The 20,716-nt window shown below is 44.2% G+C and overlaps 1 protein-coding gene across 4 annotated transcripts in view; it reads right to left on the bottom strand.

The window, feature by feature from the left end:
* The window catches only part of CSF2RB (colony stimulating factor 2 receptor subunit beta), a 129,464-nt gene that overhangs the window by 86,671 nt on the left and 22,077 nt on the right, over positions 1 to 20,716 (bottom strand). For all 4 annotated transcript variants that reach the window (XM_056524089.1, XM_056524088.1, XM_056524087.1 and 1 more), the window contains exons 3-6: positions 19,263 to 19,392; positions 17,638 to 17,804; positions 8,668 to 8,822; positions 5,704 to 5,869 (exon numbers count right to left, since the gene is read on the bottom strand). In XM_056524089.1, coding sequence (XP_056380064.1) covers positions 5,704 to 5,869; positions 8,668 to 8,822; positions 17,638 to 17,804; positions 19,263 to 19,392 — 618 coding nt within the window. The remainder of the gene's footprint in view (positions 1 to 5,703; positions 5,870 to 8,667; positions 8,823 to 17,637; positions 17,805 to 19,262; positions 19,393 to 20,716) is intronic.

Here is a 20,716-nt window from a genome sequence, read left to right as displayed (position 1 = left end):
GTCAGTGACTATCTGGCAATACTGGGAGTAGTTGTTTTGCAACAGCTGGAGGCTCCGTTCTGGAAACAGTGGCGTACCAGACGTTTTTCATTTTTATTGGGGAGGGGAGGGGGGCTGTGTATACGTAGTGTTTTTTTTACTTTTTATTTTATTTTTTGTGGTAGTGTAGTGTAGTGTTTTTAGGGTACAGTCGCACGGGCGGGGGTTCACAGTAGTTTCTCGCTGGCAGTTTGAGCTGCAGCAGAAAGTTTGCGGCAGCTCAAACTTGCAGCCAGATACTTACTGTAATCCTCCGCCCATGTGAGTGTACCCTGTACGTTCACATTGGGGGGGGCATCCAGCTGTTGCATAACTACAACTCCCAGCATGCCCGTTGGCTGTCGGTGACTGCTGAGAGTTGTAGTTTTGCAATAACTGTAGGCACACTGGTTATGTATCACTGAGTTTGTGACCTAACTCAGTGTTTCACAACCAGTGTGCCTCCAGCTGTTGCAAAACTACAACTCCCAGCATGTACGGTGCATGGTGTACGGTGACTGCTGAGAGTTGTAGTTTGCAACAGCTGGAGGCACACCGGTCGTGAAACACTGAGTTAGGTAAAAAAAAACTCTGAGTTTCACAACCAGTGTGCCTTCAGCTGTTGCAAAACTACAACTCTCAGCAGTCACCGACAGCCAACAGGCATGCTGGGAGTTGTAGTTATGCAACCAGCAGATGCACCACTACAACTCCCAGCATGCACTTTAGCTGTTTGTGCAAGCTGGGAGTTGTAGTTATACAACAGCTGAAGGTACACTTTTCCATAGAAAAAAATGTGCCTCCAGCTGTTGCAAAACCATAAGTCCCAGCATGCCCATAAGGGAATGCTGGGAGTTGTGGTGGTCTGCCTCCTGCTGTTGCATAACTACAGCTCTCAGCATGCCCTTTTTGCATGCTGGGAGCTGTTGTTAAGCAACAGCAGGAGGCTGTCACTCACCTCCTGCTGCTGCTCAGGGAACAGGTCAGTCCCGCTGCCGCCACCGCTCCTGGGGCCCCGATCCCAACAGGGACGCCGGGGATCGGGGTCCCCAGCACCCGGGGTGCACGTCCTGCACCCGCTCACGTCCTCTGGAAGAGGGGCGGAGCGGGTGCGGGAGTGACACCCGCAGCAGGCGCCCTGATTGGTCGGCCGGTAATCATTGGAGACCCGATTGGCCCGGAATCGCCGCAGATCGCTGGACTGAATTGGACATAATGACCCCCCTGGGCGATATGCCGGGATGCCTGCTGAACGATTTCTGCAGGCATCCGGCTCCGGTCCCCAACCGGCTAGCGGTGGGGGCCGGAATTCCCACGGGCGTATGGATACGCCCTCGGTCCTTAAGGACTCGGGATGCAGGGCGTATCCATACGCCCTATGTCCTGAAGAGGTTAAAGTGACAGTGGTCAGATGTGCAAAAAACGCTCTGGTCCTTAAGGCCAAAATGGGCTTGGTCCTGAAGGGGTTAAAGGGGTATTCCAGGCAAAACCTTTTTTTTATATATATCAACTGGCTCCGGAAAGTTAAGCAGATTTGTAAATTACTTCTATTAAAAAATCTTAATCCTTCCAATAGTTATTAGCTTCTGAAGTTTTCTGTCTAACTGCTCAATGATGATGTCACGTCCCAGGACGTGAGTCATCAGAGAGCAGTTAGACAGAAAACAACAACTCAACTTCAGAAGCTAATAACTTTTGGAAGGATTAAGATTTTTTAATAGAAGTAATTTACAAATCTGTTTAACTTTCCGGAGCCAGTTGATATATAAAAAAAAAAGTATTGGCCTGGAAAACCCCTTTAATGCAGAGGCCCGGATGATCAGGGCAAGTGTCGCACTGAGTGGTGGTGTCCCTCTTGCGACACACACTGCATTTTTTCTAGGATCGTCCCTTCTTTCCAATGTGGGGGACCTCACCTGGAAAGTGTAGGCCGGGGACGATACAAGGGCCCATAGTTGCAGAATTCCAGTTTCTTGGCGCTCACCAAAGAACTTCCTCTTGAAACTGCAGGAATGTCCCTGTGTTCCCAGCGTACTGGGACAGTAGAAAAGAGTTATACATGACAACCTGTACCATGTAGACTGCAACTTTTTTGTACCATACACGTGTTTTCCGCATGGCATTATATGGCTTGAGGACTTGATCAGAAAGATTAACTCCCCCCATATACTAACTGTAGTCCAGAATACAATCGGGCTTGAGGACCGGTCCCACGGTACCTCGCACAGGGACAGGGGTGCTGCCGTTCCCATGAATTGGGGTGAGCATAAGGACAGCCCTCTTGTCTTTATACCGGACCAGCAACAGGTTTTCATGGGTAAGGGCACGGACTCACCCCGGGGGATAGGAATTTCTGAATGGCCCCGAACAGGGGATGTGCCATTGCCATATTGTAGAGTGGGGTTGTCCCCACTTCAATATTGCCTGACACTGGGTTTTTTGATCAGGCCCATATGTAGCACGAGGCTCCAAAATGTCCTCATTTCGGCTGCATCGACTAGGAACCAGCCATTGGGCCTAGCCAAAAGTGAGACCGGGTTTGCGGCAACGAACTGTTGGTCGTACAGGTTCGTCTGGTCAACCATCAGATTGACAAAGCCGTCACTGAAAAAAAAATGTAATAGTCCATTTCAGTTAACCCGACGATGTCAATCTTGATTCCTGAGTCGCCAACAAACTCAGGAATCACGGGCTCATGGTCCGCTGGCTCAGTCCAGACAAGTTCTCCAGTACGGGGCACCAGTGAACTTGGCTGGGGGGCTTGACTAGCGCCATAGGGACTCATACTATGGGGCACAGGATCAGGAGCAGAGGAGGTTTGCGGTCCCACATGGCGGCAACTCCACCGCCTTGGTGGCTCATCATCAGAACTAGATGATGAGGAGGAAGAGGAAATAAAAAAGGTGGGGTCTTCCTCGTCCTCTGAGGCTCTTTCAGTGTTGGAGGCAAGTATGGCATATGCCTCCTCCGCTGAAAATGACCTGCGGGCCATTCCCCTACTCTAATGGGGGGTGAAGTGTATATGTGGGGGGGAAAACTTTATTTGTGCATGTGCTGTGTGTGGTGTGGTGCGATACTACCTCCCTAACCCACCCTAACCTATTCTAACTAACTAAACCTGCCCTTTCCTAAAAAAAAAATATATATATATATATATATATATATATATATATATATGTAAAATAAAAAGAGGAAAAAAAACTTTTTTTTTTTCATTGACTTCTAGCGCAAAAAAGCCCTGTGCCCAAAAAGAGCGTGTACCTAATCAGTAGTGTGCGCACTGATTTGTGCTTGGTGGCAGCAGGGGGCGCAGAAGTCAGTGGGGGGTCTGGGCCAAAACAGTGGCTGGTGGCACGTTCACAGATCCACACACAAAATACCCGAAAAATAAAATAATAAAACGCTTAACCCCGAAAAAATGCACCTGCCTGAACCGGAAAAACCCAGCTGATCAGTGATAAATCACTGACAGCGGTGTGGAAGGCTGCACACAGAAGTACGGTCCGTCCACACAGCACAGCCTGCTACTGGTGGCACGGACCGCCTATAAGTGCAAAAAATAAAAAAGCCACTATAACCGGAAAAAGGGCCTGCACCACAAAAAAAAAATGCTGATCAGTACTATGGAACTGATCAGCGTTGGGTGGGCTTTAGCTAACGGTGGCGGACTGCTCTTTTATAGCTAAGAGGGCCCAGCCACACGTTTAGCAAAAAACAAAAAGGTCTGCGCCAAAAATAAAATGCTGGCGGCAGACCACAGCAACCCAGTAGGGCTGGGGACACGCAGCTAAAGATCCTACTGACCCGCGGAAACCTACAGATGGTACGCTGAAAAAAAAATCTTTATTTTTAACTCCTAACTGTCCCTATCTAATCTAATGATTTCCCTGACTGCTTTCTGTGCCAAGCTGTACTGGGGGGGTTTCAACAGTGCCGCCCCCCCAGTACTGTACGGATGATGATGTCACGATGCCGGCTGGCAGGAGGTGGATCCTCTGTGCCAGAGAGGGATTGGCGTGGACCGTGCTAGTGGACCGGTTCTAAGTCACTACTGGTATTCACCAGAGCCCGCCGCAAAGCGGGATGGTCTTGCTGCGGCGGTAGTAACCAGGTTGTATCCACTAGCAACGGCTCAACCTCTCTGACTGCTGAAGATAGGCGCGGTACAAGGGAGTAAACAAAAGCAAGGTCGGACGTAGCAGAAGGTCGGGGCAGGCAGCAAGGATCGTAGTCAGGGGCAACGGCAGGAGGTCTGGAACACAGGCTAGGAACACACAAGGAACGCTTTCACTGGCACGATGGCAACAAGATCCGGCGAGGGAGTGCAGGGGAAGTGAGGTATACATAGGGAGTGCACAGGTGAACACACTAATTAGAACCACTGCGCCAATCAGTGGCGCAGTGGCCCTTTAAATCGCAGAGACCCGGCGCGCGCGCGCCCTAGGGAGCGGGGCCGCGCGTGCCGGGACAGGACCGACGGAGAGCGAGTCAGGTACGGGAGCCGGGGTGCGCATCGCGAGCGGGCCCCACCCTCGCGAATCGCATCCCGGCTGGAGGCGGTATCGCAGCGCACCCGGTCAGTGGATCTGACCGGGGCGCTGCAGTAGCGAGGATTTAGCGAGCGCTCCGGGGAGGAGCGGGGACCCGGAGCGCTCGGCGTAACAGATGATTGGTAATGTATATTACACCACTGATCATCATCCTTATCCAGGTCATGGGGTCATATGTGACAGTTCCCGTATCAGGTTTTTGATGAAAAACGGATTCCTCAAAACCTGACTAAACTGTATCAAAATGTGCGTACAAATTTTAACCCATATACGGTTTGAAAAACGATGTACAGTTGTATCCGTTTTTTAAATAAAGTTTCACTTGTTTGATAGAAATTCCAAGAAAAAAAACTGTGCAAAGTCAAAAACCGTATGGTGAAAACCGGATGGAACGATTAGTGTTGAGCGGCATAGGCCATATTCGAATTCGCGATATTTAGCGAATATATGGACGAATATTCGTCATATATTCGCTAAATTTGCATATTCGTAATATTCGTGTTTTATTTTCGCATATGCAAAAATTAGCATAAACGAAAATTTGTATATGCAAAAATTAGCATATGCGAAAATTCGTACGCCAGTCTCACACAGTAGTATTAGAGCCTTCTTTATATCACACAAGCTGGAAACAGAGAGGGATGATCACTGTGATGTATACTGTGAAAAAAAAAATACGAATATTCGTAATTACGAATATATAGTGGTATATTCGCGAATATTCGTGAATTCCCGAATATGCGATATTCGCGAATAAAATTTGCATTGCGAATATTCGCGAGCAACACTAGGAACCATACACACATACAGTTCTGTACGGTTCCATCCGGTATACGTATACGGTTTAATACAGTTTTTCACCCGGACCAAAAACCGTGGTAGACTACGGTTTTGGGTAAGGGTAAAAAAAACAGACAAAACCGTATAGGACACAAAATGGACTAAACCGGATGATGCGTTTAACATACGGTTTACAATGTTAAGTCAATGCATACAGTTTTCTATACAGTTCCATACGGTTTTTAACTTGAAACCGTATACGGGAACTGTATAGCAAAAACGTGGTGTGCATGCACCCTAATACAGTTTTACTGGGGGTCTGTCTATAATTCTGTTTTGTAAAAAAAAAAAATACCTTCTTCAGGCATCATCCAGGATATACTGTCACTCCAGGCACTACGGTACCGGTGTTCTTCGTCTGGAACGGAGCGGACTCTAAACAGGTAGGTGCTACCCGGAACAAACAGCCCAGGACTTAAGCTGACGTCTGTCTTTCCCATAACATTAAGCACAGCAGCATCCTGAAAAGCAAGAAATACAATCATTTATAGCCTGTAAAAAAGGATTAGTTAGTGGCATCATAAAGGTATCGAGATATACAACAGTGTTTTTTATGCAACACTGCCACATGTCATTGGACGCGATAGGTGTGGTAGTTAAACGCTTGCTTTTCTTCAAATACTTAGGTTGGTGCGCCAATATTTATATGGAGGCCACACGACCTCCCTTTTCTTGTTACCCCCATGAGGCACAGGAAGGAGGTTTAACCCCTTACGGATGGACCCATTTTTTACCCTAATGACCAGGCTTTTTTTTTTTACATGTATCCCTTTAAATGGTAATAACTTTGGAAAGCTTTTTCTGAGTGGAGCGATTCTGAGATAGTTTTTTCGTGACATATTGTACTTTATATAAGTGATGCAAAACGTTCAATTTTTTTTTATGGTGTTCACTGCACTGTAAAAGTGATGTTATATTTATTCTGTGGGTCGGTACCATTATTGCGATACCCATTGTATATAGCTTTTTATGTTCTTTTTCCTTTTCTTTTTTTGTGTTATTATTTTCCGACAGCCATAACTTTTTTGTGAGGGCTTATTTTTTTGCGGGACAAGCTGTACTTTTTATTGGCACTTGAAGAGAAGTAAAGAAATCGGCAACTCACCATCTCAGCTGGTATAGTCTTTATTGAAGCATACTCACGTTACAATATAACAGAGGAAGTGGGTAGTGGGGGGATAGTGATGAGCGACCGAGCTCCTGTTTCGCACGCTGTACGGAGGAAGCACGTACAGCGTGCAAAACAGGAGCTCGGTCGCTCATCACTATCCCCCCACTACCCTCTTCCTCTGTTATATTGTAACGTGAGTATGCTTCAATAAAGAAGACTATACCAGCTGAGATGTGAGTTGCCGATTTCTTTACTTCTCTTCAAGTGCCATATGAAATTTGTATATCAGCGCACCACCAGCAGCACCCAGCTACACAGACACATATCTAACACGCAAGTCTCCTCCACAAACGCAGTGCCGTGCTAACTTCTATATGAACTGTACTTTTTATTGGTCTCATTTTTGCGATACATGCTACCTTTTAATCTTTTTTATCCCTCTAATTGCGCCGTTCACCGTGCGGGATAATTTACATTACAGTTTTATAGTACATGTCATTACTTTACCTGTGCCAGGATTAGCTGCTCCTTTGGACACTAAGGGCGGCTCCATGTTACTTTTTTAGGACACTGTATGTACTGTACAGAACCCTAAAGAAGCTCCTGTCCTCTACATAGACAGTGATTACAGCTCCCAGCAGATCTTTCTTACTTTTATATGTAAGGATTTGCTTTATCTATATTAGTTATTTGCTTATTTTTCTTTAATTCTCACTTTTACCTATTTTTGGATGACATTATGTGGCTTCAGAACCAATTACCCGGTTTCCATAGAGTCATGGTCTCAACCTACAATGGTTTCAACATACAATGGTCATCCTTAAACCTATTAATATTGTAACATGAGGGACAACTGTACAATTATGTTTTGTACTTTTATTTTCTAAGCATTGTGGTCGTCACTATTTGTATCTACCGTATTTTTCGTCCTATAGGACGCACCGGCATATAAGACGCACCCAATTTTTAGGGGCAAAATCTAAAAAAATTACGATTTTGAACCCAATAGTGGTTGGCTGTCCGGGCATGCTGGGAGTTGTAGTTTTGCAACATCTGGAGGTCCGCAGATTGAAGATCACTGCAGGAGGAGGTAATACTCACGTGTCCCCGCCGCTCTGGACCCGTCACCGCTGCCCTGGATGTCGCTCCATCGCTGTCGGCGTGTCCCCGTCTCTCTGGAACATCTCTGCTGCCGGCCGGGTATCCTCGCTCTCCGTCGCCGCCATCACGTCGTTACGCACGCCGACGCACGTACGCGACAACATGATGACGAGGAAGGAGAGCGCCGGCCATACAGGGGATCCCTGAACGGAGAAGACACCGAGGAGGCAGGTAAGGTCCCTCCCGGTGTCCTGTAAGCACTAACCCGGCTATTCAATCGGGCTGTTCGGGACCGCCGCGGTAAAATCGCGGCGGTCCCGAACAGCCCGACTGAACAGCCGGGTTAGTGTCGCTTTCCCTTCAGACGCGGCGGTCAGCTTTGATCGCCGTGTCTGAAGGGTTAATACAGGGCATCACCGCGATCGGTGATGTCCTGTATTAGCCGCGGGTCCCGGCCGTTGATGGCCGCAGGGACCACCGCGATAGGAGTGTATTCGCCGTATAAGACGCACCGACTTTTTCCCCCCAGTTTAGGGGAAGAAAAAGTGCGTCTTATACGGCGAAAAATACGGTATGTATTGTGTTTAGTACTATTTTCTATAACTGATACATTTATACTAATATGTTTAGTACTAGAATTGCATCTAAGCATTATGGTTGGTACTATTATTATATCTATACCCTGTGGTTGGTACTGTTTCCTAAGAACGCTCATTTGCACGATAATCAGGCCGTGTAAGATAGCCTTTATATCTATGTATCCATATACTGCGGCTGGTACTTTTATCAATTACTCGTATTATCATACTATCAAGACACTACAGTTTATCTAGTGCTAATATTGTACCTATACTCTACGGCTGTTACTATATTACTATTTAAACCCTATGCTTATGTCTGTTACTATTATTATCAATACATTAATAGTGCATACTGCCTGATATTGTTATTATATCATTGTACTGTACTTTCACTTTGGTTGATACTGTTGTGGTTCAGCTCCATCACTGGCCGCACCCCAAGACCATTTAGCGGTTATCATTATACCTCCCAAGACTCCCAGTCCTTTCTGTAGTAGGTGACTTGGTAAAGTAGAGATCTATGGTAAGAAATATTATCAGGCATTCTCCATCGAAGGGTTATGGACCCATTCTTTAAATCAGACTTTTGTACAATTAATCCTTCTGGTGGTGACATCTGGACTGGAAAAACAAAAAAACAAAACACTATTCATTGTTCATGGACAACACATAAAGACCTGTTTCTTCTTTCTACAGTGTTCATTTACCTTTTCTATCATCCCAGAGCAGTGTTTGGTAAATTGTAAATTGTATCAAATAACTGAATTACTGACAGTCCCAAAGTTATCTACATTGGGTGAAAAAAAATCTTTTTGTCCCTGCAGCTGTGCCTCTGTACACCAAATACAGGAAGTTAGGGAGGACAAGCAGGGCTCTGAACACTGAGGACAAGCAGGGCTCTGTACACTGAGGACAAGCAGGGCTCTGTACACCGAGGACAAGCAGGGCTCTGTACACTGAGGACAAACAGGGATCTGTGCACTGAGGACAAGCAGGGCTCTGTACACTGAGGACAAGCAGGGCTCTGTACACTGAGGACAAGCAGGGCTCTGTACACTGATGACAAGCAGGGCTCTGTACACTGAGGACAAGCAGGGCTCTGCACACTGAGGACAAGCAGGGCTCTGTACACTGAGGACAAGCAGGGCTCTGCACACTGAGGACAAGCAGGGCTCTGTGCACTGAGGACAAGCAGGGCTCTGTGCATTGAGGACAAGCAGGGCTGAGGACAAGCAGGGCTCTGTAACATGCCCCGTCCTCACACAGCAGGATGATTGACAAGCCAGGAGCCTGCACAGAGCCCTGCTTGTCCTACCGTCACTGCCTGTATTTGGTCTTCGCAAATACCAATAGCTGCAAGGACAGCATTTTTTTCATCCAAAAATATAATTTTTTTTTACCAATGTATGTTACGAATATACTTATAAAGGTATATCTACATTATGAAAAAGTTTTTGCAAATTACATGTACACTTTAAGGAAAGGTAAAGTATGAAGCAGAAGAGACACCAATCCACCAATATTGCTTCCAATTTAGAGTGAACAACATGGTTTGCAATGTTCAGTTACTGGGGGTTCCATAGTCAATGGCCAACCATGTGGTTGCCTAAATAGACACAGCAGATGACATAAATCCCCTTTGTTAATATTTGTTTTGAGTTAACTTATTGAAGGGTGCAAATGGAAGGGACCCGAAACAAACAACATGGAAAAAATTTAAGTATATATACATCCATTTTTCCACATGGATTGTTTCAGGTCGCTTCCATTTGCACTGTTTTCTACTGAGAGTCTTGCCTGACCTTGAGAGGATGTCATGGCAGCTGCATCACTTTGCGAGTCTACATGCCATTCAGGGTGTTGTGCCCTCAGCACAACATCTGCTAAGCCTATACACTACCATCCAACGCAGAGTTTATTTTTACGTTATCACAGTAGGAGCGCACCTTTCTTTCGCATTTATCTTTGTAACTTATTGAAAGGGGTTATCCCAAGATATAAAGTTATCCCCTATCCACAGAATAGCTGATTGGTGGGGATCCCGGAAATTGGGAACAGATGCGCATGCTCGTCCAGTGCTCAATTAATTCTCTGGAGATTTGGGACATTGCCAAAAGTTGAACTTGGCAAAATCTGGAGCCCTTTAGCAAATTAACAGAGCACTGGCTGCAGTGCCACCTCATTCATTCTCAGTTATCCTACGGTCTTGGGATCTTTGGTGGTTCCAGTGGTCAGATCAGCAAGTTTTGTGTCCTGTGGATGAAGGGATAACTTTGTACCTTTTGGGTAACTCTTCTAAGCATAAAAATTCTTACGTTCGTATTCATTAGTATAATAGTCTAAAGAGAATTCTCTACATAAGACCTCTAAATTTCTGTAGGCCACATCAATTCTCTTATTGCTGTGTCTTGTCTTCTTTTGTAGGAACACACATCTAGTGCCCCATAGGGCAGGGAATAGTGCAGCCCTGCTCTAATCCCAAACCACTATCCCTGCCTACTTGCGTAATTGCCCTAGGCGACTATTCCACATCTGGTCTTTTAAAATCCTGTGCTGGATAACGTGCTGGAGCGTCACAAGTAAGGACAAACAACAATGGTACTAGTCAGAGGAGAAAAGTTAGAATACAAAGCGTAAACAAGCAACAGATGAAAATTCAAAACACTGGGTCTAACAAACTCACATAAATAGAATAGTAAACTAGTCGGGTCAAAATCCAAGATAACTGGTAAGGTACCGAATCAAGAAACACAGAGAGTAAGCGTTAAAGGAGTACTTCAGTGGAAAACTTTTTTTTTTAAATCAACTGGTGCCAGAAAGTTAAACAGATTTGTAAATGACTTCTATTAAAAATCTTAATCCTTCAAGTACGTTTTAGCTGCTGAACACTACAGAGGGTATTCTTTTATTTTTGAAACACAGAGCTCTCTGCTGAATCACGAGCACAGTGCTCTCTGCTGACATCTCTGTCCATTTTAGGAACTGACCAGAGAAGCATATGTTTGCTATGGGGACTTTCTCCTACTCTGGACAGTTCTTAACCTCTTGGGGACGAAGGGCGTACAGGTATGCCCTTGCTCCCTGGTACTTAAGGTCCAAGGGCGTACCTGTACGATGCCAGGTGGGGACCGGACAGGGATGCCTGCTGATATCTATCAGCAGGCATCCCGTGCCAATGCCCAAGAGGGTCCTGAATTCACACAGGCGATTTGCGTCAATTCCGGGTCATACGGGTCTCCGGTGACCCGGAAAATAAGGGGGATCAGGGTTTTCCAAGACACCCACGATCCCCCTGAAGGGATAGCAGGTGAGTGGCAGGGGTGCGTATCCCTGCTATTTGTCGATCAGGAGCGATCGACCAATATCAGATCGGGGACGCGGGGTTAACGTTCGGTTCCCCCACTCTGCCCACCCACTGTAGTCCGGGCAAAGCAGGGGAACCGACGGTGACCAGCATCGGAAGTCACTTACCCTCGGCGGTGATCCTCGGCGGCGGCGATGATGTGCGGCAGGCTCCATGTATCCTATGGAAGCCGGTAAGTAGTTGCCTAGCAACATCTGGAGGGCTCCAGTTTTGTGACCACTATACAGGGGTCTCTAAACTGTAACCCTCTAGATCTTGCAAAACTACAACACCCAGCATGCCCACACAGCAGTTTTCTGTCTGGGCATGCAGGGCTTTGTAGTTTTGCAACATCTGGAGGGTCACAGGTTGGAGATCACTGTGCAGTGGTCTCTAAACTGTAGCCTTCCAGATGTTGCAAAACTGTAAATCCCAGCATGCCCAAACAGCAAACAGCTTTCTCGACATGCTGGGAGTTGTGGTTGCGTACCTCCAGCTGTTGCATAACTACATCTCCCAGCATGCCCTTCGGCAATCAGTACATGCTGGGAGTTGTAGTTTTGCAACAGCTGGAGGCACACTGGTTGGAAAATACTGAGTTAGGTAACAGAACCTAACTGAAGGTTTTTCAACCAGTGTGCCTCCAGCTGTTGCAAAACTACAACTTCCAGCATGCACGGTCTGTCAGTGCATGCTGGTAGTTGTAGTTTCGCAACAGCTAGAGGTTTGACCCCCCCCTCCCCCATGTAAATATACTGGGTACATTCACATGTGTGGGTTTACAGTGGGTTTCCTGCTTCAAGTTTGAGCAGCGGCAAACTCCTAGCTGGAAATTCCCTGTAAACCCCCACCAGTGCAAATGTACCCTAAAAACATTACACTACACTAACACATAATAAAGGGTAAAACACTACATATACACCCCCTTACACTGACCCCCCCCCCCCCCAATAAAAATGAAAAACGTATTGCACGGTAGTGTTTCCAAAAAGGAGCCTCCAGCTGTGGCAAAACAACTACTACCAGCATTTCCGGACAGCCACTGACTGTCCAGGCATGATGGGAGTTTAGCAACAGCTGGAGTCACCCTGTTTGGGAATCACTGGTGTAGAATACCACTATGTCCACCCCTATGCAATCCCTAATTTAGTCCTCAAATGTGCATGGTGCTCTCTCACTTCGGAGCTCTGTCGTATTTCAAGGAAACAGTTTAGGGCCACATATGGGGTATTTCCGTACTTGGGAGAAATTGTGTTACAAATTTTGGGGGGGCTTTTTCTCCTTTTACCCCTTATGAAAAGGAAAAGTTGGGGTCTACAATAGCCTGTTAGTGTAAAAAAAAAAAATGTTACACTAACATGCTGGTAATGCCTCATACTTTTTATTTTCACAAGCGGTAAAAGGAAAAAAAATTGTAACGCAATTTCTCCTGAGTACTAAAATACCCTATATGTGGACGTAAAATGCTCTGCGGACGCACAACAAGGCTCAGGAGTGAGAGCGCACTATGTACATTTGAGGCCTAAATTGGTGATTTGCACAGGGGTGGCTGATATTAGTCACAGCGGTTCTGACATAAACGCAAAAAAATAAATACCCACGTGTGACACCATTTTGGAAACTACACCCCTCACGGAACGTAACAAGGGGTATAATGAGCCTTTCACAAGGGAAAATAGGGAAAAAGCCCCCCAAAATTTGTAACCCCATTTCTTCTGAGTAAGAACATACCCCATATGTGGATGTAAAGTGCTCTGCGAGTGCACTGCACTGCTCAGAAGAGAAGGGGCGCCATTGGGCTTTTACATAGTTACATAGTTAGTACGGTCGAAAAAAGACATATGTCCATCAAGTTCAACCAGGGAATTAAGGGGTAGGGGTGTGGCGCGATATTGGGAAGGGATGAGATTTTATATTTCTTCATAAGCATTAATGTTATTTTGTTCCAGGAATGTATCTAATCCTGTTTTAAAGCTGTAAATTGTTCCAGCTGTGACCAGTTCCTGAGGTAGACCGTTCCATAAATTCACAGTCCTCACGGTAAAGAAGGCGTGTCGCCCCTTGAGACTAAACTTTTTCTTCTCCAGACGGAGGGAGTGCCCCCTCGTCCTTTGGGGGGGTTTAACCTGGAACAGTTTTTCTCCATATTTTTTGTATGGGCCATTAATATACTTATATACGTTTATCATATCCCCCCTTAAACGTCTCTTCTCAAGACAAAACAATTGTAACTCCTTTAATCGCTCCTCATAGCTAAGATGTTCCATGCCCCATATTAGTTTAGTCGCGCGTCTCTGCACCCTTTCCAACTCCGCAGTGTCCCTTTTATGGACAGGTGCCCAAAACTGAACAGCATATTCCAGGTGAGGCCGTACCAATGATTTATAAAGGGGGAGTATTATGTCCCTGTCCCTTGAGTCCATGCCTCTTTTGATACATGACAATATCCTGCCGACTTTGGAAGCAGCAGCCTGACATTGCATGCTATTCTGTAGTCTGTGATCTACAAGTACACCCAGATCCTTCTCTACCAGTGACTCTGCCAGTTTAATCCCCCCTAAGACATACGATGCATGCAGGTTATTAGTACCCAGATGCATAACTTTACATTTATCCACATTGAACCTCATTTGCCAAGTGGATGCCCAGACACTTAGTCTATCCAAGTCATCTTGTAACTTTTTCACATCCTCTATAGACTGTACTGTGCTACAAAGCTTGGTGTCATCTGCAAAGATAGAAACAGAGCTGTTAATACCATCCTCTATATCATTGATAAATAAATTAAACAACAGCGGTCCCAGTACTGAACCTTGGGGTACACCACTAATAACCGGGGACCAATCAGAGTACGAATCATTGACCACCACTCTCTGGGTACGATCCATGAGCCAGTGTTCAATCCAGTTACAAACTAAAATTTCCAAACCCAAAGACCTTAACTTACCTGTCAGACGTCTATGAGGGACAGTATCAAACGCTTTAGCAAAATCCAGAAACACTATATCCACAGCCATTCCTCTGTCAAGGCTTCTACTCACCTCTTCATAAAAGCATTTTCTTTTTTTTGGAGAGAAAATGTGTCCGGAATTGAAGGCCACGTGTGTTTACAAAGCCCCCATAGTGCCAGAACAATGGACCCCCCCTACATGTGACCCCATTTTGGAAACTACACCCCTCACAGAATTTAATAAGGGGTGCAGTGAGCATTTATGCCCCACAGGTGTCTGACAGATTTTTGGAACAGTGGTCCGTGAAAATGAAAAATGTAAATGCTCACTGCACCCCTTATTAAATTCTGTGAGGGGTGTAGTTTCCAAAATGGGGTGACAAGTGGGGGGTCCACTGTTCTGGCACCAAGGGGGGCTTTGTAAATGCACATGGTCCACGACTTCCATTCCAAACAAATTCTCTCTCCAAAAGCTCAATGGCGTCCTCTTCTGAGCATTGTAGTTTGCCAGCAGAGCATTTGACGTCCACAAATGGATATTTCCATTCTCAGAAGAAATGAGGTTACATATTTTGGGGGGGCATTTTCTCCTATTACCCCTTGTAAAAATGTTAAATTTGGGGAAGAACCAGCATTTTTGTGAAAAAAAAATAGTTTTTTCATTTACACATCTGACTTTAACAAAAAGTCGTCAAACACCTGTGGCGTGTTAAGGCTCACTGTACCACTTGTTACGTTCCTTGAGGGGTGTAGTTTCCAAAATACTATGCCATGTGTGTTTTTTTTTTTTTGCTGGTTTGGGACCATAGGGGCTTCCTAAATGCGACATGCCCCCCTAAAACCATTTCAGCAAAATTAGCTTTCCAAAAGCCAAATGTGACTCCTTCTCTTCTGAGCATTGTAGTTTGCCCACAGAGCATATTACGTTCTAACATGGGGTATTTCAATACTCAGAAGAGATGGGGTTACAAATTTGGGGGGGGGGGTATTTTCTCCCATTACCCTTTGTAAAAATGGTAAGTTTGGGGAAAAAACTGCACTTTAGTGAAAATAATATTTTTTTCATTTACACATCTGACTTTAACGAAAAGTCGTCAATCACCTGTGGGTTGTTAAAGCTCACTGGACCCCTTGCTACGTGCCTTGAAGGGTTTAGCTTCAAAAATAGTATGCCATGTGTTTTTTTTTTTTTTTTTGCTGATCTGGCACAATAGGGGCTTCCTAAATGTGACATGCCCCCCAAAAACCATTTCAGCAAAATTCACTCTCCAAAATCCCATTATCGCTCCTTCCCTTCTGAGCCCTCTACTACGCCTGCCGAACACTTGACATACACATATGAGGTATTTCCTTACTTGAGAGAAATTGGGTTCCAAATTTTGTGGGGCTTTTTCTCCTATTACCCCTTGTAAAAATTCAAAAACTGCGTCTACAAGAACATGCAAGTGTAAAAAAATAAGATTTAAAATTTTCTCCCTCAGTTTACTGCTATTCCTGTGAAACACCTAAAGGGTTAAAACGCTTACTGAATGTCATTTTGAATACTTTAGGGGGTGCAGTTTTTACAATGGGGTATTTTATGGGGTATTTCTAATATGAAGACCCTTCAAATCCACTTCAAAACTGAACTGGTCCCTAAAAAATTCAGATTTTGAAAATTTTGTGAAAAATTGGAAAATTGCTGCTGAACTTTGAAGCCCTCTGGTGTCTTCCAAAAGTAAAAACATGTCAACTTTATGATGCAAACATAAAGGAGACATATTGTATATGTGAATCAATATATAACTTATTTCGTATGTCTATTTTCCTTAGAAGCAGAGTGCTTCAAATTTAGAAAAATGCAAAATTTTAAATTTTTTCATAAAATTTTTGCATTTTTCACCAAGAAATGATACAAGTATCGACGAAAATTTACCACTACCATAAAGTAGAATATGTCATGAAAAAACAATCTCGGAATCAGAATGAAAAGTAAAAGCATCCCAGAGTTATTAATGCTTAAAGTGACAGTGGTCAGATGTGCAAAAAACGTTCTGGTCCTTAAGGTGAAAATGGGCTTGGTCCTTAAGGGGTTAAAATGGACAGAGATGTCAGCAGAGAGCACTGTGTTTGTGATGTCAGCAGAGAGCTATGTGTTCCAAAAAGAAAATAATTTCCTCTGTAGCATTCAGCAGCTAATAAGTACTGGAAGGATTATTATTTTTTAATAGAAGTCATTTACAAATCTGTTTAACTTTCTGGCAACAGTTGATTTAAACAATAAATAAATAAATAAATAAATAAATAAATTGTTTCACCGGAGTACCTCTTTAAGGATAGCCAAAGTCAAATTACACAGAGTGAGGCTATGTTCACATGTTGGAATTTCTGTGTGGAATTCCTCTTTGGAATTCTGCAGAGTTTCTGGAGGAGTCCTATTGAATTCAACAGGGTTTTGCTGAGCTGTGAAAAACAGTGGAATTTCTAGAAACATCTGGCACAGAAATTCTGATTTCTGTGTCTGCAGAAAGAATGAACCTGTTTATTCTTTCTATGGACTCCGACGGAATTCATAGCTGTCTGTGAGACACTGCATTCCCGCGCGGTATTAGCACCGGCATATTATACCAGTGTCTCCAGTCTACGTAATGTCCGCACAGTGATTTTCCGTGTGGACATTCCGATATGTGAACATAGCCTAACAGATTCAGTAACAGATTCAGAGCAAGCTATGTATGTACATGGGATGGGCATGGACACTGGAGACAGCCCTCCAGCCAAAGAACTGCTCATTGTCTAGGGCAGTGGTCTTCAACCTGCAGACCTCCAGATGTTGCAAAACTACAACTCCCAGCATGCCCGGACAGCCATCGGCTGTCCGGGCATGCTGGGAGTTGTAGTTTTGAAACATCTGGAAGTCCGCAGGTTGAAGACCACTGGTCTAGGGCATTGCCTCAGTAACGCACAATACTGAGGGAAAATTAACCCCCGAACTCCAAACCTAGTCCAAATGGATGTTCATATCAAAGTGCTGGAATTCTAGACTAGTTATAATGGTCAGAGCTCTATTTCTGTAATGCTCTCAGTCTCCTCCTCATTGTGCCCAGTCTGTATATTTATATGTATTTTGTGGCGGCCCATCAATGTGTCATCTATTAACTTACCATTAGAGTTTGGATGGACGTGAGTAGTTTTACTGACATTCCACCTTGGTTGGAAGGTGTACTGGGAAGTCAATGCATAGTAGAATGTTTCATTAATTTGACAGGTCATATATATTTCTCCATCTTTGATCTCGTCAGAGCCGACCTTTTCACAGGATTGATATTTGCTAATTCATTTAAAAAAAAAAAAAAAAAAACACCTTTAATTATAATCGTCCTTTATAAAAAAATCTCCCTACTTAACGTTAAAGTTATAAGTGGACATCTATCATTGTTGTCTTTAGAAAGTGAGTTTTAAAGTAATTTTTTTTTCACTTTGGTTTTGTTTATGTTTGACACATTTATCATACTATCAAGGGGTGCTGATAAATTTGGTATTTTTGGCATTTGCTATTGGCTTCATTCTCAAATAGATAGAGGATAGACCCTAAGAAATGTAGGCTTAAAGGGTACTCTACCCCTAGACATCTTATTCCCTATCCAATGACTTTTTGTACTGTAAGGACCCTGGATCCAATATAGTTTGACTTGTTTATGGGATTTGCTATTGTGCAATTAAATTGTCATGAAACAAGGAGGTGTTTGCTTCTGAAAGTTTTAAAGGGTACCTATCGTCAGACCTATTACCTGTGGTGTGAACAATGCAATAAATGACATTAGATCATCAAACTTTTCTCAAACAGATATCATTAGAAAATCTGATCAGTTTTCTTACAGGGGGGCACAATTTACTTTTACTTTAGCAGATCTGGTGATTTTTTTTTTCTCTAGATCTTTTACTCTAGATTTTGTAAGGTGTTCATTTGCTAAACTAGGATATAGCTAGCTTCTTGGAAAGGGTTAATCTGCTAGACTTTGACATCTTCTAGGAAGACTTCTTGTATGGGGTTAATCTAAGTCTCTTTCAAAAGAACAGCCAATCATCAGCAGGCACAGCACCCTGAGGAGAGCTGAGGAGAAAGATCTGACTGTTTACCTGTGTTATATGAATGTGGATGGTAAGACCGCACCGGGGGCCAACCTACGTGCTTGTGGTTGCCCAGGCTGCCAGCCCAGGATGAATGAACAGCAATTCCAACAAATCACCGCACAAGTAGGTCTTCGATCAAAAAAAGCTGGTGGTTTTATTCCCAAATAGAATGCAACATTTCGGCAATAGCCTTTATCAACATGCTTGATAAAGGCTATTGCCGAAACGTTGCATTCTATTTGGGAATAAAACCACCAGCTTTTTTTGATCGAAGACCTACTTGTGCGGTGATTTGTTGGAATACCTGTGTTATAGCTATTTCTAGCTTTTCCCCTCATGCTGCTCCAAAATAAACCGAACTGATATTGCTGCTCATATCAAGGCAAAGTTTTTCAGCCCCCCCCCCACAATGAACTCTTCCAGTGTAGAAGCAGTAAACCAGTCAGAACTGTCAAGATCCTTGTCTTTGCCCCCTCCCCCAGTTTTGCTTATGTCTCTTAAAGGGTCTGTGCTTTGAGAGGAAATACTTCACTTTTCCTAATTATATATAGATGGGAAAATTTTTATATTTCAGTCTTTTATTTGTTCACTAGGTTTCCCAGCAAGTAATAGCGACATGGTACTCTTTAAGCTGTCAAATCCATCACATAAGTACCTGGATGTTTCACTCCAGTGGATTAGATCCATGGGGAGCAGCTTGTGTGCCTCTTCACTTATTTTCCATTGACATTTCCAATGTGTGTTGTAGTCGTTGACACAGGTAAGAGAATCTAGAAGTGCAGAACCTAAAAGAGTAACATATCTTGAGAACTGAGATCCGAGTCTCCTCACCATGTTTCATTCATTTAATATGGGAGCTGCTGGAGATAGCCTAGTACAGCATTTGGCTGTCTGTGTGGCTCCCATAAAGCATGTATAGATTGGCAGTGCGCATTCTTGCAATCAGATAGTTGTTATCCCCTATGCTGTGGATAAGTGATAACATATGGAGTTGGGAAACCTCTTTAAAGAGTACCTGTCATCAAAAAAAAATTTCATATATTCTTCCTCTTTTAAAATAAATAATGTTTGTTGAAATGTTTCTCTAGTTGAAATATTCGCCTCTAGGGGTCTCCCTTTTGTCTCCTGCCAGCCTTTGCAGTAGTCCAAAGTCCGGAAGTGCAGGCGGGACATCGGCTCTGCACAGCTCTCACTCACGGTCTGTCACTCCGGCGAGCCTTGTATGCGGCAGTGCGGCAGGTCCGCTCCGATCTCCTTTCTCTATGTATTACACATGCAGAGAGGAGGGGATTGAGGAACAGCCTGCCATGATTGTCCACCTCTTCTATGCTGCACTCCCTAGTGTCAGGGTAGCATAGAAGAGAGAGGGCGGAAGTTATCCCCGGCAGGGCTTCAGATGATGTCGCGCCTGCTGTGGAATGCCCTCTCCTGCTGTCTGCAGCTGCCAGAGGGGTTGAGGGTAAGGATATGAAGGTGGGAAGTTACAAAAGGAGAAAATGTTTTATTTGACTTATTGATAGGTACTCTTTAATGATCACGCTGACACCATGACTAGACAGATAATGTGGTTACGTTATATATAGTGACACAATGGGGGAGATTTATTAAAACCTGTGCAGAGGCAAAGTTGCCCAGTTGCTCATAGCAACCAATCAGATTACTTCTTTCATTTTGCAGAGGCCTTGTTAAAAATGAAAGAAGAAATCTGATTGGTTGCTATGGGCAACCCAGCAACTTTTCCTCTGGACAGGTTTTAATAAATCTCCCCAAATATGGTTGATGGTTTCTCTCACATTTAGGGGGTAAATGTTCTTTAACAGAAGAATGGTTGCAGAACACCAACTCTATTTTGTGTTTCTTTAACAACCTCTTCAGTGTCTGAGGGTCCATGTGCCCCACCCATATACTCCAGATTGTCATGGCATTTATCCAAACCAATAGTACTGTTATATGAGCCTCTGAGAGGCTAATCCCTACCCCAGCTTTCCCCGCCTAGGTGTAAATCACAGGTTTACACCGCTCTTTTGTATACAATTGCCCTGGAACCTCAAAGGGTCCTCACAACCACTAGGCTGCTACAATACTCAAGTAATTTCTCCTAAACATCCA

Source organism: Hyla sarda, chromosome 6, assembly GCF_029499605.1.
Source record: "Hyla sarda isolate aHylSar1 chromosome 6, aHylSar1.hap1, whole genome shotgun sequence".
In the NCBI taxonomy this organism is placed as follows: Eukaryota; Metazoa; Chordata; class Amphibia; order Anura; family Hylidae; genus Hyla; species Hyla sarda.
The sequence above is the reverse complement of the archived record's forward strand: the minus strand, read 5'-3'. Positions and strand labels throughout refer to the sequence as shown.